This window comes from Lissotriton helveticus, chromosome 5_1 (genome assembly GCF_964261635.1).
Source record: "Lissotriton helveticus chromosome 5_1, aLisHel1.1, whole genome shotgun sequence".
Taxonomy (NCBI): Eukaryota; Metazoa; Chordata; class Amphibia; order Caudata; family Salamandridae; genus Lissotriton; species Lissotriton helveticus.
Genome location: NC_136065.1, coordinates 141,481,664 through 141,504,027, shown reverse-complemented (window position 1 = coordinate 141,504,027; position 22,364 = coordinate 141,481,664). Strand labels below are relative to the sequence as shown.

Genomic DNA, 22,364 nt, shown 5'->3' with positions numbered 1-22,364 from the left:
AGTTCGGGCAGGCTTGCTCACCCAGTGAAGTTAGAAGTTATCAAGAGACAAGTGGGTACCCCTCAACGCTAGGCGGGGAAAAGGAAGGGCCCCCTTACCCCTAGGATGGCACAGGTGGGCTTCTATTCATGAATGGTGTACTTATGCAATATATTGTGCCCTGCCATTAAACCCCAGCAACATGACGGGGGAGACAATAGCAGAGCCTAGCCATGCACAGCTTGAACAAAAATAGACAGGCGATCCATCGAGGCATAGCGCTCGTACAAGCCCTAACAGGGCTGCAACCCATAGCCTGCCAGTACCTATGCTGAGGAAAATAGCCAACTGTATACACGTACTACCCTCTAGTACCTGTCAAAAGGACAGCCCCCAGAACTGCTGGGCGGTCATCTCTATCTTGTCCTAGTTGGAGGCGCCCAGGACCTGCTGCCCAAGTGACCCTAGGTGTTAAACCAACTATTCCCTGTATCGCTTGCAGCCGCAAAATAGCTAGCCCTCCACCAGCGAGTGTGGCATGGGCATGCCTGAATCTAGTGAGGGCTGGCAGGCATGAACTTGCAGGGCTTATGCTATACCATGCCCTACATCCACAAGCCTGAGATAGTATAGCAAGGAGCCTGCAAAACTTGGGAACCAGTTTGCTGTCTCTTCCACTGTATGCTTCCCGGACTTGCACAAGTGCGACCACAGCTAGTGCTGTGAAAGACAGTCTGCCTGTAATGCAGCCTCGTACCACTATTTGTACTTTGACTCTAGAAGCTGCCCACCTGTCACTATCTCCTTCTGAAAAGCACTTTCCCTCCTGCTTGTAATATTTGGCCGTGCATGTCACATGTTCCATGTAACGTAGCGTATGCTATAAGAAGGTGTTCAATGGTGCTCCCAACTGACCGTTCTGTTCCAAAGAACGCGCCAGACGCCTGTGGTGAAGTGAAGACAATATGCATTCATGTCCAGCTAAACTTGAACACCAAGGCAGACACACTGTAATGCCATTGAAGGCAGGGAAAAACACAATTTCTGAACTGGAACTGTTCACGCCGATACATGCAGAGAGACGCCCAATATTGTGTGAAACTGGAATCAGCATACGCCCGAGCTACATACAGCAAGGCAGTTCTACAGTACACCTGACCCTCCTGCAAATAAAAGCCCTGAATCGCGTCAGGCACTCATTTCCTATTGCACCACACCTTGCTCCTGCTGTGCTGCCACGAAGTAAACACCACAGCTACTAACCCTGACCTCGTGCTAGCGATGGTAAAACCCCCCATATTGCCTACTAGAGTTGCTTCCATGTGGTGAGAGCAACATGGAGAAATTATGGCAGTGTGGTATGAAGTTCTACTACCAGTACCACCGAGCAATGATCTGATGCCTCCATGCACCGATTCAATACATTTTATATTGTTGGGCAGTGTGACCGCGTTCAGGCACCACCAGTGCTGTGGATCAGTACGAGCCCCGGGGGACCCCGCATGTGGGCGGTGCCCGAAGCTGGCAGTCAACTGCATTTCCCTTGATACAATGCGCAGCATGTACTGGCATTCCAAGGACCCCTCTCCCGGAACCGTCGTGCCTGCTTGGAGATATATTAAAGGTGCTCTTGTAAGAGCACAATTTCCAAGAAATCCCCATTGCAGGACCTCTGCAGAAAAAACCCCAAAGGACATCGGAGGTGTTCTGATAAGATGACCAAGAGCCAATTTGTGTGGGCTGCCGCGTGTCGCATGTTCACAAGCAGCAGAGGATGCGCCCCAATCTAGAAGGTGCCTAAGAGTCAAAGGTGTGTCTGCTATGGAGCTGGTGGGCAGCCAGGCAGAACCAATTCAAGACGCTACCCAGGAGCCCCAGTTGCATGAGTTTGAGATGTGGGTTGGATAGGGGCGGGCCGAGGCTCACACTGTTACTCAATCGATATCCCTTGCAGGGCTTCTGCATACCGCCAGGAGAGAGCCACTCGCTCAGTGGCGACTGGTTGATTCCAAACCTGGCGTGAACGGTACGTGTATACCTGTCGAAAATGAGTGAGGGCTGCTGAGAGCCATGCCACAGGTCCGTGGCACAACTGCTCCAGACCCGGGTGGCCCACCGAGGGCACATTTATCTATTTTCATTTTTGTAAATTTAAAAATTTTTTTTTTATATACTTATGCATATTTATATGGCGCGTACTTATGCCGCAAGTGTAGGGGTGCTTCACACCATAGGAAACAGAAACGCCCCTGTGGATTCCCTGACAAGGCACATCTCATTGGGAAACCAAGCACTAGCCCATTACTATTTGTACACACTTCATTGATCTGATGATGATTCTTGCCTATCTGACGCAGGGCCGATGCCAACGCAGCCATTTCACCTGCTTCCTTGCCAATGCTTGTTGACTAACATGCGCTTCGATGATGCGAGATAGCGCCGTGGCATGCCCCTTTGTCTGCCCAGTAGGCGCTGTTCCTTGCTCCCCAGGCTTGAGCCGCCACTGCGTTTAATACTAGCCCAGGCAGGGGCGGGTATGAGTGCGCACCACCTTCCCGAGGTCAGGGGAGCGGACAGACGCACGCGACAAGCCGCAGAAAAGGGAGAATGCCCCGAGACACCAGGCGTTGGGCGCGGAGAGCGGAGCTCGAAACAGCGCTCCAATACTGAGGCCGGGCGCTCAATTAGGGCCAGTCTGTCTCCCGGGTACAGCAGGCCCGGCGGGTGACAGTAACTGAGGCCACGCGAGGTCACCGACCCGAGGGGAGCAGACCGTGAAAATTCTACCATTAAAGAATGTGTGTCCCGAAAACGCTACCTCTCGCATGCTGAGCGAACGCTGCAAAAGCAATTCTCACCGAAAGAGGGGCGCCTCAAAAGGAGTGGTACAGCTAGCCCGAGGCCTAAGGAAACCAGTGGTCGCCCTCACGGCAGCGCAGCGCAAGGATGGAGCCAAACAGACATCCCAGGGCGCCGCATGCCAGGCGAGGGGGGGGGACGGGCCAGGGGACGCCCGACAGGAGCCGCTCACAGGCCGCTCAGCACCTCGCTTTGATTTTCAGGTAATAGTAACTTGTTATACCGTCCTGCCTCGCGATGGCGGGAGACGAACCCCATGTCGCAAGCAGTGAACCTCGGTAGAGGAGGGAGATGGCGGACCCACACTGCATGTCTCCCAAAAGTAGCCCGCGCCAAGGACTGCAAAGGGCTTAACGACCTTGCCCCCCTAACGCATGAAACACGCCCCATAAATAAGGCCACACAGACAAGCGCACATACGTACCAGGCGAGAGCCCCGATGGGAACACGCTTGAGCCCTTAGAGGGGGGGGTCGTAGGCCAGCGCACCAAGACCAGGCCCGAAACAACTGACTCCGCCGGAAGGCGATATCGGGATATGCAGGAATAGTGGGAAATGCAGGGAGAAAACGCCAAGGCACACGGAGGAAGAGTGTGGAAGGTGCGGAAGCGGTGTAGCCTCGTACCACGCCAACCCCTGCAATACTGGTGGGCATGGACAAGCGCTGCCCAAGATGGCCACGCACCCACGCCCCTCCCCCGTAGCCCGAAAGGACAGCTGCCCCCTAAAATGGCCGCTTGGGCGCCCAGACCCACGCGGCCGGGCAATGGCGCCCCTAAAGATGGCCACCGCGAGACCCCAAACACGTGGCTATAGGGGGGGGGGTCCCGAGGCACTGCTAGGCTGTAGAAGTGCGTGAGAAGGACTCCTGGGCCCGAATGGTCTGGGAAGAGGCCGCCTAGGAAAAAATCGCGGGCAGCCCAGCCGTTCCTTTAGCGTGCCCGCAGGCTGGCAGATGAGCACAGACCCCCCCAGCCAACTGATAAGGGGTAGGGGCTCGGCCGCGCCCAGCTGCCCCGCCGGGGAAGTACACCATGGGTGAAATTGTTTGGGAACCCAGGATGCATGAGCCGTTGCCGGGACTCGGACCCTGTTGCCTGGTGACATCGTAAACTGCTATTACCCACTAGATCACTAAGGATGCCTAGCGAATGGGAGGTGGAGCGAGCACTGCAAAGTAAATGCCCAGCGAAAACTTCTGGAGACCCGACCCGCAGACCGGAAAGTGGACCCTCTGAGAGCACGCAGAGAGTCCCAATACAAGAATACATGCATCCTAAACAGGCACATGGTATAGATAACTCGCTCCCCATGCAAGGTAACGCGCCCGGTGCCCGGCCCCCGAAAACGAAATTACACAAATATGTGATGTCCCCAGATTCAGCGGGCCGCCCGGCCCATCTCAACCCCCCCCCCAATTGGGGGAGCGAGCACGCAGGGGCACAAGAGGCATCGAATGCCTATTAGTGGAAGGAGGTAGGGGGTGCTTTGGACTCACCAGCTCTCCCCAGCTTACGCACTTCCCCCCAACCAGCGCATGCTGCGGTCAGCACGACCTCGTGGGCTTCCGCTGACAATACACCCACTGAGCACTGCGTACTCCACAAGATCGGCCGCAGCAGGCACTGCTAGCATCAGTAAGAGGGCAACCTCCCTTCACAAACCCACCCTGGACAAGTTCGATCCCCTGAAGACATCCCTCCACGCTTGGAGGACCACTACGACGGCCCACCCCCCCTGCAGATAACGGAGATCGCCTATGGGGGGGATGGGAATTGGAGGTAATGCACGTGCATACCGGGGATAACGCGAAGCCACAGAGGGCAAACCCCCGACCGGACCTCCTTCTATCGCCCAGCCTCCAGGCCCAAAATAGCATTAGGCCTAACAGTAACCTCCGGCGCGCGCCGGGGTATGCCTGGGCAAGCACTAACCTAGAGTCTAAACGGAGGTCTGAGCGGTAATCCCACGCGCGGGAAGCGGGTCCACGAAAATGTGTGTCCCCACACGAGGACACTGCGACGCGTCCGGTGCGGCAAAGAGGCAGGGAAAATGGCGAGGGGGGCTTAAATACCCCTCGCCCTGCCTGCCGCACCGGACGTGCCCACCCAGCTCCTCCTAACTCCCCTCGGGACTCCGCCTGCCCGGGGGAGGAGAGAGGCTAGAGAGGAGCGGGGGGAAGCCCTCTGTATCTAAGGGGCCGCCCTCCTGATGGCCACTGCTTGGCCTCGGGCAGCCGCAGAGTCAGCAAAAGTAAATATGTTTATGGGCTGATAGCGCAGCCTGCTGTCCTCACAGAGGTAATACCCTCATCATGCACAGTTCAAACAGGTCTGTCTGCCCTGGCGCGCTGCATTGCTGCTCTTGTTATGCATCTCAGATTGTCTTTATATGAGAGTCGGAATATTCTGCACCGCGTCCGTTTACATAAAATACATTTTCTTGACTTCAACTTAATTTACGTCAGCAAGAGGCTGATTATCAATGCTGAAAGGGAGAGGATGTGGTCTCGCTCACGGCAAGACTGCCAAATTTGGAACTGGGAAACTAAGGCTCGGGGTCGACTCCACATCCTATGATTCTGGGCAAATCACTGAATCTCCCCGTGCCTACCAAAGAAAAAAAATGAATGTGTCCTTGTGTAACCGTTGCTCATGTAAAGCGCTCCAATACCTATGGGTCGAGTGCGCGCTATATCAATCTGCTAAAAAAAAAAAGGTAATAATTCTATAACGAAATTTGAGGCAAAGACACATCAGATGTTACATTAACATATGTTCTGTTGTTTTTACTTAGTACATGGAAGAGAAGGAAGTGGCCGAACTGCAGTGCCTGACCCTGAGGAAAGACTCCAAGATGTACAAAGAGCGAATCGAGGCCATTTTACAACAGATGGAAGAGGTGTCCATCGAACGGGATCAGGTAACTAATCCGTTATGACCCATGTTAGATGTGTGTGTGATGCTGCACTGTGCAGTACAGAGGGTCACAGATAAATCCACTGCCCAGCTTCTACTTAACAAAGGTCAGGAGCAATCCATATGGCATACAATGATGTGGGTCTAAAGCTTCCATTTAACAAATGAGTGCATTCGGGTCTTGTAGTCTTAGCTCAATTAAATCAATGGGCAAATCCTAATGATTGATGTAGGCAGGGCATTAAGTGGGCCGGTTGTCACTGGTGCTGAGCACCGGCGTTTTTTTTAGGTTTCGCCTCGCCGAAAGGCTGCGCAGGCAGACTTTCGCGCAAGCGAAAAACGTTTGTTTACAAGTATGGGGCTTCGTTCCGCCTCTCTGTCCCATTGGCTAGCTCCATAAATGGAGGCTAGCCATTGGAACAGAGAGGCGTCACTCATTCCCCGAGCAGATTCGTGGGCGTTCCCGTGATTTTTACTCATCCCGCCCATTTTCGTGCGTCATTGCGGCGGTGGGCGGATGTTATTTTTTTTTTTGGTCTCGGCATGTTTTGGTCTTTTTCGAAGTGTCCTTTGCAGGAGTGGGCTACGCGATTGAAGATGCCAGGAAGTACTTTGGATTTGCGATCAGGTAAGCAGCATTTTATTTATATTTTATTTTCTTGTCACTTTGTACCTCTACCCCGTCTCATGTCGTCTCCCTGTTTGTTTTACGTGTTTGCGTGTCTCCCGGTCCCGTGTGGTCGTATCCTGCCTCCCTCCCGCTGTCCATGTCTTTCAGGAGCTGCTTGTTCCTTCTGTTTCCTCTGAAGCGACCCGTCGTCTACGGGGCTGAACTCCATGTTGGCGTTGGGCGCAGTCCTTGCCTTGGAATCCCTGCTGCATTTCCTGCGACACATTGGTGGCCATTTTATGAGCGGTGTATAATCTAGGCTCAGTCATTTGCTGCTGTTGGTTTTAACGCTAACTATTGCTCATCACTCCCTGCACACACAGCATTCTCTGTGACATCCCCAGGGCTTTTCATACGTTGTGGAAAGATTGCAGTCATTAGGTAAGATAAATGCTAGTTCCCTTAACACATTGTATGCCTCTCCGGAGTTTTAAGGTCAACACCGGTAGACTGCTAATTGAAGTTAATGTTAGCGATGGGGCATTTCAACAGGCCTGTACTCATTATGAAGAGGAAACTCGGAAAAGAAAAGTGCTTATAGTAGGTAATTGAAGTGATTAGCAGATCACAAAGCACACACCACAGGTTTCATTTTTGAAATCTTAAAACATTTTACTATAGAAAACCTCGCAAATAGGAGGATTGGTTTTGACCATTAGTATTACGGCATGCGTATGATATTGTACAGTCTGACTTTGGTAGGTATTTAGTTTTGTAATTTGAAAGTTTTTGTATAAAATTGCATTGTTTTTTAGATTTTCTGAATTCCCTTTTTGAGTGCAGAGTGTGAGTGCAGAGTGCAAAGTGAGTGTGCAGAGTAGTGAGTGCAGAGTAGTGAGTGCAGAGTAGTGAGTGCAGAGTAGTGAGTGCAGAGTAGTGAGTGCAGAGTAGTGAGTGCAGAGTAGTGAGTGCAGAGTAGTGAGTGCAGAGTAGTGAGTGCAGAGTAGTGAGTGCAGAGTAGTGAGTGCAGAGTAGTGAGTGCAGAGTAGTGAGTGCAGAGTAGTGAGTGCAGAGTAGTGAGTGCAGAGTAGTGAGTGCAGAGTAGTGAGTGCAGAGTAGTGAGTGCAGAGTAGTGAGTGCAATGGAGTGCAGAGTGCTAGGGAGTGCTAGGGAGTGCTAGGGAGTGCAGAGTGCAAGGGAGTGCAATGGAGTGCAGAGTGCTAGGGAGTGCTAGGGAGTGCAAGGGAGTGCAAGGGAGTGCAATGGAGTGCAGAGTGCAAGGGAGTGCAATGGAGTGCAGAGTGCAAGGGAGTGCTAGGGAGTGCTAGGGAGTGCTAGGGAGTGCAAGGGAGTGCAAGGGAGTGCAAGGGAGTGCAAGGGAGTGCAAGGGAGTGCTAGGGAGTGCAAGGGAGTGCAAGGGAGTGCTAGGGAGTGCAGAGTGACTGCAGAGATTAAACTAATGGCAATGTAAATGACAATGCCATTTATTTATCTGTTTTCAAAACCAACACATAAATACAAATTTTGTCATTTACAATGCCAATAGGTCTAACTTTTCCAAAGGCGAAACCATTGCATTGTAAATGCTTGTTTTTAAAGGAAGCCTCGAAACAGGTATCTCTCTGCTCTGTTTTGCGCCTGGCACAGGCGGTCTGTTTTTCCCGGACTGCAGTGACAGCAGGCACATGGATGTGCCCTGCTGACACTGCTTACTTATCACTAGTGGAGAAGTTACGGCATTATGTCATGCCCGGTGAGCGTTTTACGGGGAAGGGATATCCTTTAAAGAGTCATTTTCTCTCTCAACTAAACTGCCTGCTTTTTGCAATCGGTATTAGAAGTCAATTGTTTGATGTCATGGTTGGACTTAAAAAGCGTTCTGTCTTTAGAGAACTGCTCCTATAGTTCCCTAGGTATAAATCTACCTATAAACCTGCAAACGTACTCTTTCGTCCAGGCGATCCTGACGCGCGAGCAGTTCCATCAGCAGTACTCCAAGAGTCTGAAGGACAAAGATTCCTACCGCAAGCAGCTGAGGGAGCTGGGCGAGAGATGCGACGAGCTGCAGATCCAGCTCTTCAGGACAGAGGGACAACTCCTGGCCTCAGAGACCAAATTGAAGCAGCTGGAGCCAGCCACCTCGGTATGGAGCAATCTCATTTCTTTTTTTATTTCAAAGTTTTATAAAGTCATGTGTATCACATTTCTGTCACTTTGAGTGTTGTAGTTATACCACAATGTGTATATTGTCTGGTGTGCAAGTTAAATTTCAGTTGAGGATGTATCTGCCTCGATTCAATGTTCTTTAGTCGGGGTCCCCAGTTTGATTGAACTTCAGCGGCAGCCCAGCCAGAAAGAGATGGGTTTTTACACTTTGGGGCCTGATTAGCTTCCAGTGGGTACTAGTTTCTACAGCTTGAACTTGATATAGACCCTTGCCTCCCTGATGGTGAGTAGAACACTTTCAGAGGGTGTTTATGTGGCTGGGCCTCCACAGTCTGGTTGTCTAGTTTTGAAGCAGTCGTTGATTTGTTTAATTGGGGCTTACAGTAAATGATATTGCTAACATTTAAGCTCGCAATCTCCAGGACCCATCCCGCTTCATCTGGTGGTTGATTTGGAGTAAAGGGAGGCTATTTTGGAGAAAGCCAATATAGAGGTTGATGTCATTGACTACTGCATTCGTTCAGGGAATGAAGTAACTAGTACGTTGTAAGAAAGCAATATTAATGCAGACCATTGTGAGTAACAGTAATCATAATATGAAATCTAAATAAATAAATGCACGCGACTTAGTCACAACCAATTATCAATCACCACAGACTGTAGTGTCCTAACAGGTTGAATTGCATTCATACTCCCTCCTTCAATCTTTAAAACCCAACTCCCCCCTTGATTTACTCATTGTATGGTCAAGAGCCAATATATCTCATTTAAAGTGTGCAAAACCCTAGGAAGATGCTAAGGATGTATTAAATGCATGTTTAGGAATCACTCTAACAAAATCAAATGTAGTACCTCTATTGCAGATATGCTTTGACCCGGATTATTAGAAAACATCGCGTCCACTTTTTATTATAACCGAGCAGAGCAAGAGAGCTAAAGTGAAAAAGAACAATACTTTTTAATGAGAGGCAATCTATACAATACAGTTCAACGTTCATTTACACTGTGTGTATGGATGGATGTATTGAGGATTTTGTTAAGCACATTTAAACCCTGAGGCTTCTTTGAGCTAAATCATTCCCAGTTCAGCCTGCCAATCGGGTCCTATAACTTGGGCAGCCGGTGGCAGTAGCTCCTACTCACAGGTCGCCCTTTGACACCTCATGTTACACCTGTTCTCAGAGGTCATAAAGGCAGCAAAAGTAAACGGAAATGAACATCTTGGCTTATTTTTAACAGTCTCCACTCTTTTCCCTTTCTCCATCCCACCAGCATCAAGTAAGAGGAAGTTGAGTAGCAGAGTTAAGAGGTCAAAGTTGCTATGTCCGCAAAACTGATACTGGTCAAAAATAAACTGTGTTTCAGAAAAAAACGTAAAACCTGGTTGTTCCCATGAGTCCTCACCAACTGCATGCTCCTCTTGGTAGCGCTGGGAAGCCCCTGGGTAGCCATGCGCTTTATAAATCCCATAAACCTAAACAAACATTAACCTATGTCCTTGATGGACGGATGGATGGATGGATGGGTGGGTGTGTGTGTGTGTGTGTGTAGGTGGGTGTGTGTGTGCGCGTGTGCCCGCTACCCAAGCCATTTTGGTGAATCAAGGTACATACATAGCCCATGACAATATAAGTCTAGGAGTGTTTCCTAAAAATCAAGTTACTTGCTGACAACTAATGGACAACATATTTTTTTAAGGGTAAACAAGTGCAGAAAAAGCTGTTCTGCCCTTACGTATCATCAGAATTCAGAGTACTAGGAGCAGATTTTGCTGAGCGAGCTGAAGGAAGCTATTTGACAGGCAACGCACAAACTACAGAAATGGAGGCATCATGCCCAAATGTGCTTGATAAAACCATCAGAGAAACTTGTGCAGAATTTAATGTTGCATTATTATGTGACTTGTGCTTAGAGATACACATGATGAAACTTTGGCATCCGAACGTGTAAGTGGGAAGGATGTGGACCAGCTGAGAATCATACATGTTTTTAATGCTTGCAGTGTCGAACTGCAGTATCTTACTTGATAAGGGGATGTGCTTTTAGGGGTTCAGACACACTGGAGCTTTTGTCTCAAACTGAACAAATGAGCTTTTCTACAAGTCTCATCACACACACACGAAAATAACATGTGCACACTTAGCCGCTTAACCGCGGTGGCAATTCCGCCAGGGTGTGGAGGTTTAGCGGAGTGGGTGGGGCCGTGTCGGCCAACGGGCGTGCGCAGCACTACGGAGGTAGTGCGCGCGACGGCCGTTGGCCGACAAACGCAGTGAAGGGGCTAGTGACTTTACTGTGATGGAGACAATGTTGTCTAAATCGGACATCGTTCTCGAACTAATTCACATGCAGTCCATATTCCTACTGTCAATTTGAGCATGACTTCCAGGAATAGCAATACTGTTGAGCCTCAAGACTGAATGATAAACCTTTATCCACTAATGATTATTAGATATCCTACTGACTGTTTGATACTGAAAGAAAACCTAAAGGGTGAAGTAAAGTATGTTGAGCAATAATGTTCTGCAGCTATCTTGGGTGTGGTTGTGAAAGCTAAAGAAGAAAATAATTCCAATGGCCTATACCAGTAGGAAGGAGAGAAGATGTCAAGCTGGTCCCACAGAAGACTCTGAAAGCTTTTCCTGTCTCTAGGTGAGGAGATTGAAGGTATAATTACTCACTGGAGATGGGACAAACAGCTGTTCTCAGCAGAGTACCACAAGCTGCTAATCCCTTTGTGGGTCAATGCCTTTGTTGGTTCCATGTTTCAAGTTTGGAGTCTGTTGTGGTTAACTCTGCCCGTCGGTGTTCTAAAGGTTACCCTAAGTCCAATAATTGTATCGCTTTTTACTAAAGTGGAGAGAAGTCGAAGGTGTTTCCTCCTACTGAAGCATGTTATTTTTGTATCTGTCCGAGTAGGCTAGGCTGTGGAATTATTTGTAAGTCTTTGGTGGCAATGGGCAGTTGAATAGATTACGGTATTGGTGGTGGTTCTAACCATGCACTCAGCACATTGTGTAGCAAGCTTTGCTTTGTTGCAGCAACCCTAAGACAAATAAGTGGGCTGTACTAACCCGTGCCTATTCCTCTTTTCCAGACATCCGATTTTGATGAGAATTATTCGAGGAGCTCTCAGGAAGTGAGTTTCATTTTGTACTTGTCAAGTATATCTGGATCTGTTTGTATATGCTGAGGTGTAAGTGTTATTTGGTTTGGACACAGAAGAGTAAAATAATACAACTGTTGATTTTCTGGAGCCAGCACCCAGTAAGCAGAAATTCACAGCATTCAAGTAAAACACATTTCACGGTTTGATGCACCTCCCTACCTTATATTTTTATGGGATAATATTTTTTCTCTGAATTTTACCATGTTCCATCTGAGTGCTCCGTCACAGGGCACTACATTCCTATCATAGTTATCCCCTCAAACAGTTTGCAATAGCTTTTAATGCTGGGCTCTCTATGTATGGACGCGTCCACAAGCTGGTCATTACACAGCACCGTTAATATTCTGCGTCCTACTCTTGAATACATGCAGTATGAAGGTGGTAAATGGTGAATGAGTGGATTCTGTAAGCAAAATCCTCCCATTCTCCATTTACCACCTTCAAACTATGCTAATTTCTCTCTAGTCCTAGATAACCACTTACATGGTACAGCTCCTTGACTTCTAAGATGATGTCCTTCTCAGACGCACTGTTTGCCGATGCTTCACCTACCTCCACAATGCTCTTTTTTGCATAGTTCTCTCTGCTCTGCCGGCTACACAGGCTCACTGTTGTCTAGCTTGCTTACACTCACATATATCTGCATTGCTCACACTGCGTATTATCAAGGTTACTCACTCTTACTCCTTTTTGTTACTAATACTCATTACTTTCTTAGTTACACACATTCAGTCTTTTCATCGTCACCAAGCTCACCCCATCTACGTTACCCAAATTCAATCCTTGCTTTGTTCTGTTTCATCTTGCCCGGTAACCCATAGTTGCTGCTCTTTTTGTTAAGTAAACTTTAACCACATTATTTGCTTGCGGTACTCCCACAATTTCTTTCCCTCTGCTCCTCTTTCCTTTTTGTACACCCTGTTATCCCTTTCAAATACTTAACATTGCTCAAGAGACCCAATCACTTCTTTACTGTGCTCCTGATTGTCTCGCCAGCACAAGCCATCTCCTATACCCATTCCTTTTCCTCTTGGTTGATATCGGCCCTTATTCCTAGTTTCCCTTCCTTATTGGTGGATCCTTTCAGCTCCTACTGTTCCTTACACCTTAGTGAATGACATGCCCTGTTACTTGTATTGTTTTATGTTTCCACAATTATTCTTCCCATGCTGCCCTCTTAACTCCATCCAATATTTCCAGCAGACTTGATTGAGCCAATAACTTCTTTATAAAATCCTCTTCTCTCCTAATTGGCTCTATCTCCTGTTTTGTCCCTTCTCATTCCGTGGGCACTATCACCCCGTTCAAATAATTTATTTTCTTTTGTGAATCCTATCCTGTCGTTGCTCCCATAGCAGATCCCCTCACCTTTTTTCTATGATCCTCGTTTTCGTGGTGGGCACCATCACCACCTTCACCTACCCTTCTCTATGCATGGGCCTTGTAACCTCCTACTAAGATACCGTGCTTGCCCAATGGCCCTGTAACCTCTACTTTCCCTTAGTCGCACTCCTTATATCCTTTCTCTATGGACAGTACTATAACCTCCTTCTAATATACCATTCTCCCCTGACAGAACTATAATATCTTTCCAATGTCCCATTCGGGCTTGAATTCACTCTATAATGTCCTTCTAATATACTGTTCTCTCACAATAGTCATATAACCTCGCTCTAATATTGTTTTTCTCTTTTTACACAGTACCTTTTAAATGTACCTTTTTTTTGTTAGTTGATTCTAACTCTTCCCTTCTCCAAGCCTTCTTTTCCTATTCTCTTCTCTCTTTACCAGTACTATTGTTTGTTAGCGGGTCAGAATTGGATTCCTTTGGCAATGTTCCATGAACATGTCAGTGGTCACACTGTTGTGAAAGTACAGGACATTCTCCAAAACGTTGGAGAATCGAAGTGCTGAACTTTTACATCCCCAGTTGCAGAGTGAGGGAATGCAGAATACACTTTAAAGTATAACCAGTGCACAGTTTTGCATATCATCCAAAATCATAGTTGCAATGAAGATGTGGGTGTCATTGCTGCTGATTCACTTTCTAAAGTCAAATATTTCTGTCACCGGATTTTTGTTTTGATAGGGCATTATCAGATGGATAAGTGTGTGTGTCTGTTTTTTATATGCACACTGACATATTTTTTTTTTACAGATTAGTATGCAAGGAAGTCTTGATGAGGACAACCTGTTGAGTAAGTGACATAGAAACTTAGTATTTGGCGGTAGATGAATTTGGCCAGGGCTGGCCCCACCTAGAATGCCCATTCCACTGTACACTCTCTACTAATCAGATACTACTTGGTATTTAATAAATTGTTTGCTTGCTTAACACTATGACATCTTTGTGTCTGTTGGTGTAACAGCATTCACTAAATTTCATTTGTTACAGAGAATGGTGTACAGGAGATGACACTGGCTGACACCCGACTTGATAATTCTACATCCTATATGTCTTGGGAGTTTGTAGAAGTAAGGAATTTAACTTTTTATGCATGTTTTTCTTGTACTGCTGATTATTTTCTAAAATTGTACAATATATTGCATCATATTACACAGAAAGACGCACAGTGTCTGTTACATTGTGGCATTATTCCAAAATGCCGCGAATGTGAAAAATTAATGAATGAATGCATGTGAAGGTCTCTGGGAAATGTCTTTATGCTAAAATAAAAGGCTGATTCACAAGTGGCTTACAGGTGCTTTTGTTGAGTGACATGTTGACGTGCTTGTTGTGGGACAGCCGATGACAAAAGAGGCTATCCAACACTCTGGACCAGGGAAAGGTGTGTATTGTACCTGTTGCCCATTTATTTTATTAATTTTGCGTGGTGCAAAATTCAGCTTGGTTTAGATCGCACATTGCATGGGAATGCAAGCACAGCAGAGTTGCAACTAGTCGCAACATTACAAAATGTACAAGTTTACGAGAGAATCTGGCTGACCAGACCAGAGGGTGGTAATTAATCTCTGTCCCTACAAGCAAGGTAGTTCTTCAACAGCTAAATGGGAGGAAGCCAATATCCGTCTCATCTGAAGACACTTCATTGTACATGTCTTCATACTCGTGCATCTTGCGTAGATGGTGAAATAGAGGGTGTGGCCGATATATGATATGTGGGATCTCTCATATACCCCCCACACTAAAGGCTGCAACAGGGCAACAACTGATTAATGAATCTGATATGAATAGGATAATGAACACAGCAAGAAGCTCATAATACCAAATCATAGATGCATTGTTTTTCACTCTAGAGTAGGAAATGGCTCCTGGGAAATAGAGGGCTTTGAGAGTCCTCTCAGTGCATTATACGACCTCATAAAACCAACTAAACAATTAAAAGGGGAGCCATGAAAGATGTCTTGGGAGATTCCTGGAATCGGCATCAGAATGCTTATGACAAAGATTGTTTACAAGAGCCGTAATGAGACCTCTTTAGAGCTAGATGCAATCTGCATCGACCTATATATGATCAAGGCAAGGGGAGCCATGAAAGCGGTCTTTGGAGATGCAGGAACCTACATCAATATGTAAATAAGCATTACTATGTAAATGATGAAGGTTCTTTACGAGAGGCGCCATGGAAGAGGTCTTCCGAGATGCTTAGTATCTGCATGAAGGTGTAAATAATAACTACAATTCTCCTTTCTGTGTCGACATAATGGTGCTGTCAAATGACATCTAAATAAGGAAGGGAAGAAACAATGTCACTCATTTATTTATCATGCGTGTCGTCATTGCTGGCACTGGTAGTAGTAGCACAAATTAACACCAGCACTTTCCACATTGCAATGTTGCAATGATTCTTCACATGTTGCCATGGGATTCATTACAGACTTGAAGACCAGGTCAAGATCCCACCTGGTGTTGTGAGTATAAGCCCTCTGCTCCCTGCAGTCCAAGGTTTGGTATCTCATCGATTGCCCCAATATCTTATGATGCTTTTGGGACACCCCTGGCAGGATGTACTGGCAGTTTCAGGGGTCCAGACCAGCTGCCCACTTGGTGGTGATCAGGGATTCCTCCTGTCTTCAGGCCTGTGCGATAAACCTCTTGGAAGGCACCTGCCTTAAATGACCGAATGTGTTCTCATTCCTGTTGCCCCAACATTATCTATAATGTTCTGAACGGGATACTTGGGGATAGGGGTAACCGAATGTCCAAAGACCTCTCCATTTCTTTCTACTGCCGACCAGAATCTCTGGACTATTCTGCAGTCTACGCCTTCTGTATGAAGATACCCTCGTGTGGCATCGGATGCATAACGAGTAGGAGTCACAGGTCAACTGCTGCAGTCGTCGTCTTGTGTAGTATATTCAGGGTAGACATTTCAATTCCATTAATTGGTATCTTAAGATTTTTGCAGTCTCACTGAGGGCCATAAGTAGCATAGATGAGATTCGTCAACGTTGAGAGGTACTAGATCGGCTTACCATGATTGTCTAAGTACTGGAAAGATATTGGTTCTTCAGAAGGAACTTCTAAGGGTGATGGTTCATCTCGCTAGTAAGGGCTCACCAAAACTCCTGCGTTTACGGCATATTGCCAAGTTGAACTTTGTTCCAGTGCTGTGTTGCTGGGATTTGTATAGCACATGTGTGCTAGTAGTGCGGTCTCTAAGCGCTGTGTCGTCTCATAATTTCTGCGTGCCTATAAATGATATGTAACTGGAGTCTGAAGAAGTGATTTTAGGTGTGGACTGGTATGGGGTGTTGCTGGTGTTCTTTGATTTCTTTGTATTGGTGTATGGCTGTGGTGTATGAGTTGTGAGGCTTTTATGTTCAGTGTAAATAATCTTCATCACTAATTACGGGCTGATGCTGACTGCCTGTGTAACACTTACACTCCGCCTCTAACGGCAGCAAGTGCTAAGCCGGTGTGATTCCAGGTTGCACCCATTTTAACAATTGCTCCAATGTCTGAATGACCCCGTTGAAATCTTACTTTTGCATCTGCATTTCATAACTGTATAGCAGGGGTCATTTGCAGGCAGGGCCTGAACTACCGCCTCATTAATATACATGAGGCATGTTAAGAATGCTGGTCAACGGCTGGAAATCCAGAGATGGAGGACTGCAAGAGGCAGCAGACTAGCACCTCTGCATTTGTATCCATATTAAAATAAATGTACACACTTGAAAAGGATAAAAAGAGTGATTTCTTTTTTCATGAAATGTTTTGTTTCACCGTAGATACCAATTCATAATTACATTGCAGGGCTCCTAAAGTAATAGTTTTTTTAAAGAAGGCACTCGGAAGTAAGAGGATTGATTTAATCCTTTTTTTAAAAAGAAGCTTAAGGTCTTAATTATCAAAGCGCCTCCTAATATAACTCTCTAATAATAATAGTTTTTTGATGTACAATACTGTTCTGAGGGCCTGTGGCATGAACTCTCTATAATCCAGACACTGCAAAATGGACCGTTTTAAATAAATAGCTGAGCTGCGTAAATTAAAAAGGCACACCTTTTACTCCCATAACGTGTAAGTGTAGTTTTGTATTTGTTGAGTGCATCACTATACATATTTCACTCCGTTTATTTTACACTAGGAGGAAAGCGGAGATTAATAAACGATTGTTCATGTGCTTCAGTTTAAGACTAAACATCCACTCTTGTTTATAGCATTTTGAATTGTATCTGTGAGTAGTTTTATGAAACATCCGTATTTTCAAAAGTACTGGGATCCGTTTATATCAATGCCTATGTCTGTTATTGCTTTATAGTACCAACGTCATATTGTTACCTTAAGTGCTGCATAATTGCCTTGAGCTACACAATGTACCGCATAATTTGCCTTTTCTTTGTTGCACAGTTGCGTCAACGCTTCAGCATTATCTGCTTCTTGATCGCAATGGCTCTTTGTATTATTGAGGGTTTTACAGAGGGCTGTGCATCACCTTTTGATCATTTCAGTGCTTGTTCATGTGCTTCTGTTTAAGACTAAACCATCCACTCTTGTTTATAGCATTTTGAATTGCATCTGAGTAGTTGTATGAAACATCTGTATTTTGAGAAGTACTGGGATCCTGGATATCAATGCCTCTGTCTGTTACAGCTTCATAGTATCAACGTCGTAGTGTTACCTTAAGGGCTGCAATTGCTTTGATCTACACAATGTACCACATCATTTGCTGTTTTTTTGTTGCACAGTTGCGTCGACGCTTCAGCATTATCTGCTACTTGATTGCAATGGCTCTTTGTATTATTGTGTGTTTTATAGAGGGCTGTGCATCACCTTTTGATCATTTCAGCGCTTTATGGTAGAGCAAGAAAAAGTACAGTGTGCCGAAGGGGACATTAGAGACCAGTCAGTGATGGAAGGCTTCAATCCAACCATCTTCCATTGCAGCCTCAAAAAGGAAGCAGGTAAGTAACATGCAAGGCAGAATTAGTCACTTTTTAGGCTTTCCCTGAACTATGGGTGGTTTAAGCTCTCAGGACTAGGTGCAGGGTGTTCCTTAGGCTGGAGACCTGAACTCCCCTCCCCCCACGCCTCCCCTCCCCCCAGGCCCACAGTGCGTCACCTGTCTGAAGACTCTTTAAGCGGAATTGTGTGTGCAGTTGAGGAGCAAACACTCCTATGTGTCTCGTAGGGCATTAATATATTATGCAGAGATCCTGGTCCTTCGCTCCAGTTAGCCCTGTGTATGGTGTGACAGACCTTGGCATTGACCTGGTGACCTTTGCTCCTAAGGGCAGCCAGCCTTACCTTGGAACCGTAGTATCCTAGTGATGAGCTTGTTCTGAGGTCATTTTATAGGAAAGTGCTACAAAGCAGTTGCAAAGTGTCATGCCCGCACTATATGAAAATCTATTAAAATAAACCCTCCAGGGTTCAAGATGCAGTGTTTAAAGTGTCATACATTCCCTTTCATAAAAAGGTGTACACGGAAGGGGCGTGTGCATTATAGTTTCTTACTCAGGGAAGTAGAGAAGTGTCTATAGATTCTAGTGCTGGAAGGCGGCTCCCTAGGCTCGCATGAGATGCGAATAAGCGAGGAGGTACGTAAAGTTCACTCCACAAAACCTTATCTTATGCATCACATGTATGAACCTCCAGGCTCTTGACTGGGCAGCCTGTGCCCTAGCGGACCAGATTCCTGCAGGCAGGGTACCTAAGATGCAGGGAAATAATGGGTGTGATACACAAACCATTTACTATAAATAGGTGTAACGTACTCTTGTAGTGCTGGTTTACTCTTGAATTCCAGTAGTAAACCTGTAGTGGTCTTCGGCTTAGTCCGTCTTATTCCTGGAATTCAGGAGTAAACCAAGACTAGTAGAAGAATTTGTGATGGCTGAATCTTTGTAAAGAAGATGAGATGTGTTTTCCCAGGATCACAGAATTTTTGGTCAGGTTTGCAATATCTGATCAGAACTTACATATTTTGGAACCAGAGTCTTAAAAATAAGCTGCAAGACTTTGCCTACTTGCAGTGTACAGTAAACATGTAATTGTCCCCTTGTTTTTTCAGGCACAAAATAACACAAAGTTCCTAGAGGTTTCTTCCAGAGAAGTAAATATCTAACCAGAATGTGGTTTAAATCAGCTTTTTGGCACTGCCATGTGTGCTAAAGCAGTGCAAATATTGTCAGGTGCAGACAGTTTCTACAGAGTCCCGCCAGTGACAAATTATCCAAATAAACCGTAAATAGTGGTTAAACTAGAGAGTGATGAATACGTTCCAGGTGTCACTGGCGGGAGGAGACGGATTGGAAGAAAGTTTCAGATTCTATTTGCATCGTGTTCCTTTGATAGAGACCTTGGCAGCCTCCCCTGAGCCAGGTGCGGCCATGTTCCTGTCTGGGAATGAGGAAACTGATGAACAATATCCACTCATCCGCGCAGAGATTAGGATGGATGGCAGGGCCGCTGCTCCTTCCAGAGCTCATTGGTGTACCAGAGACAGGCTTTAAATTCATTGTTTTCTGACAGACCATGGTCAAGCCATCAAGCGCATCCTTGCATGAGTGTATTAACCATGCAGATGTTGATGTCTGTTTCAAAGCCATGAATCACCTGCCACAGTCCTTGCCGTACTTATGCTGTTTGTGACTTTTCAGCCTACCTGGACTACGCAATAATTACAACGAAACACTTAGCGACCTGGAGGAAAATATCAGTAATAGCCCATATGTGGTGACTTGCTTTACCCAAGTTCGTCGTGTATTTATAAGAAACAAGACTGTTAGCAAAGTGTGGGATGTTAGAATGGCTCAATTGGCTTAAACACTTGTTGCTGGCGTAAGCAGTAGTTCATAGGTTTTAATACCGACAAGGCCGACTCACCCCTCCAGCCTTCCAAAGCCGGTAAATTAGTACTATTACATTGAAGTTGAACCTGGTCCTCTCTGCGGGCGCACCCCCCAAATTTTAGTCTTCACCCTTCTTGTTTTACTGAATTTGTTAGCTTTAGGACGCTGAGCACTTTACCACTGCAAATCAGTTCTAAACTACTTGTGCTCACTCCTGTGAACATGCTAAAATTGGATTATACCCAATTGGCATAATTAATTGACTGGTAAGTCTCATGTTAAGTGGTATACCATATACGCTGGGCTGGTAAATTAAATTCTACTAGTGGGCCTGCTGTATTTATTGTGCTACCCGCTTAAGTAGCCCTTTAAATCCTGTCTCATGCCTGCCACTGCAGCCTGTGTGCAGTTGTAAACTGCCATTTTGACCTGGCAAAATAAAAATTTGCCAGGCTTAAACTTTACTTTTTAATACCTATAAATTGCCCCTGGGATAGGCCTTAAACAGCCCATAAAGCAGCGTGCGTTTTATTTAAGAAGTTGGGCATGTCCTTTTAAGTTTTACATTTCGTGGTAGAGAAAAACTCTCAATTTCGTTTTTCACTTTTGCATGGCCTAGCTCATCCATTGATTAATATTGGGTTACCTTATTACATTTAATCAAGGATACCTTTTGGTTGGGAGCAGGTATACATTTTATATTTGGTGTCTTAGGAATTGAGATTTAAAACCCTCTTTAATGGTAAAGTCTGATTTTAAGTCACATTTCAGAAACTCCCACTTTTAGAACTTGCCCTAACCATTTGGTGCCTGCAGCCTGTTCCTGGGTCACATGAGTAGGTATAGTTGGCAGTTGGTCTTTGTGTATCCCCATCGGAGAGCCACACAATAGAGGGTCTCAGTATTGGTATGATGGGCCATCCTGACTCGACGAGGGCGGTGGAGCTGTCACCGTTCACACTTGCACTTCAGAGACCCTGCCTCAGCTCACACACAAAGGACTTTACACCAGCCTGTTGTACCTGGAGACAGATTGGGACCAGGACAGGGAGGCAGGAAATTACAGATACTTCTGTAGGGGGGAAAACTCCAGAAGTTTCTTACACTTCAGAGTGGGGACCAGATATATTAAAGGGACCCTTACAATTCGGTCTTCAATACATTCCTGGACCTGTGGATACTACAGAAGGATATCTGCCCTGCTGCCAGAGGACTACCCTGCTGCCTATCCTGCTGTCTGAGAAGGAAGACTGGACCTGCTCCCTTCATTCCAGGCTGAATGACTTCCTGTTCTGAGCTGCAGGGACGTAACAAGCTTGTGAGCCTCCCTGCAACTGCCCAGCTGACCTGCTGCATTGCAAGTGGATACTCGACTTGGACCCTTGGTTGGTATCTGGGGAGAGCTGTGGTCAGAACTGAAGGTTCCATCAAATCTGCCGCAAAGCAATGCAAGCCCTTCAAAACCTCAAAGTACAGCTCATCGGAACCGACAAAGCGCAACGGAAAGCCTTGCTGCATAGGTTCATCTGAACTAACACCAAACTTCGCAAAGCAACGCCATCAAGATCATGCACCGAGGGCATAATCTTCCATGATCTTCTAAAAGACGAGACACCAGATGCGTTTTTTATGACTGAAACATGGCTTCAGGACATGGATATGACAGTCGTCAATCTTGCTCTCCCCCCGAGTATTCCATCTTTACTCATAATCGGGTAACCAGGGGTGGTGGCATTGCGATGGCTGTGAAATCCAGTTACCCTTGTGTCTGGAAGACAGTGGATCTGGCAGGATGTGAAAGTGCTTTTTTTAAAATTTCCTTTAGTCATAATTTTACTTTTTCTGGTCTTCTTATTTATTGTCCTCCCGGTTGCGATATTACTTTCAGAAAGGCTCTTCCGGAGTGCATCAGCTCCTTAGCAATGGGCTGTGCTAATTTTAGCATAATTGGAGACCTCAACCTCCATTTTGATTGTAGTCACATCCCTGCCATCAGCAGCACTCTAGCCGACATGGAGGCATTTCAGCTTACTCAATTGGTCACTTCCCCCACCCATGTGGGTGGTCATATTCTTGATCCTTTTCTTACCAACTTGTCTGGGGTTAAAGTGGCCAAACCTTGTCCGGTCGCGTGGACCGACCACTTTCTAGTTAAAATCTCCCTCCAGATTGGAGAGTACCTCTTCATGCCTGTGCATAGAGCTGTGCTCAAGCGTCACTGGAGGAAACTTAACCTGGTGGATTTTCATCATCTCTTGGAGCTCAATCCACTAGGTCCTCTTCTTAATGTTGAGTCTGATTATAATCACTATGTGGAGTGGATTTCTTGGGCTTTGGACGCACTGATTCCTGCGGTTTGGACAAAACAGCGTTCTAAAACCTCTAGTCCATGGTATGACAG

The 22,364-nt window shown here is 46.2% G+C and overlaps 1 protein-coding gene across 4 annotated transcripts in view; it reads left to right on the top strand.

Annotated features, from left to right (window-relative positions):
- Positions 1-22,364, top strand: part of CARD9 (caspase recruitment domain family member 9) — a 260,551-nt gene that overhangs the window by 219,070 nt on the left and 19,117 nt on the right. For 2 of the 4 annotated variants that reach the window (XM_078641907.1, XM_078641906.1), the window contains 6 exons: positions 5,635-5,760; positions 8,324-8,509; positions 11,630-11,671; positions 13,860-13,899; positions 14,097-14,176; positions 17,959-18,073. In XM_078641907.1, coding sequence (XP_078498033.1) covers positions 5,635-5,760; positions 8,324-8,509; positions 11,630-11,671; positions 13,860-13,899; positions 14,097-14,176; positions 17,959-18,073 — 589 coding nt within the window. The remainder of the gene's footprint in view (positions 1-5,634; positions 5,761-8,323; positions 8,510-11,629; positions 11,672-13,859; positions 13,900-14,096; positions 14,177-17,958; positions 18,074-22,364) is intronic. The other 2 variants (XR_013594687.1, XM_078641905.1) reach the window with 1 other exon arrangement.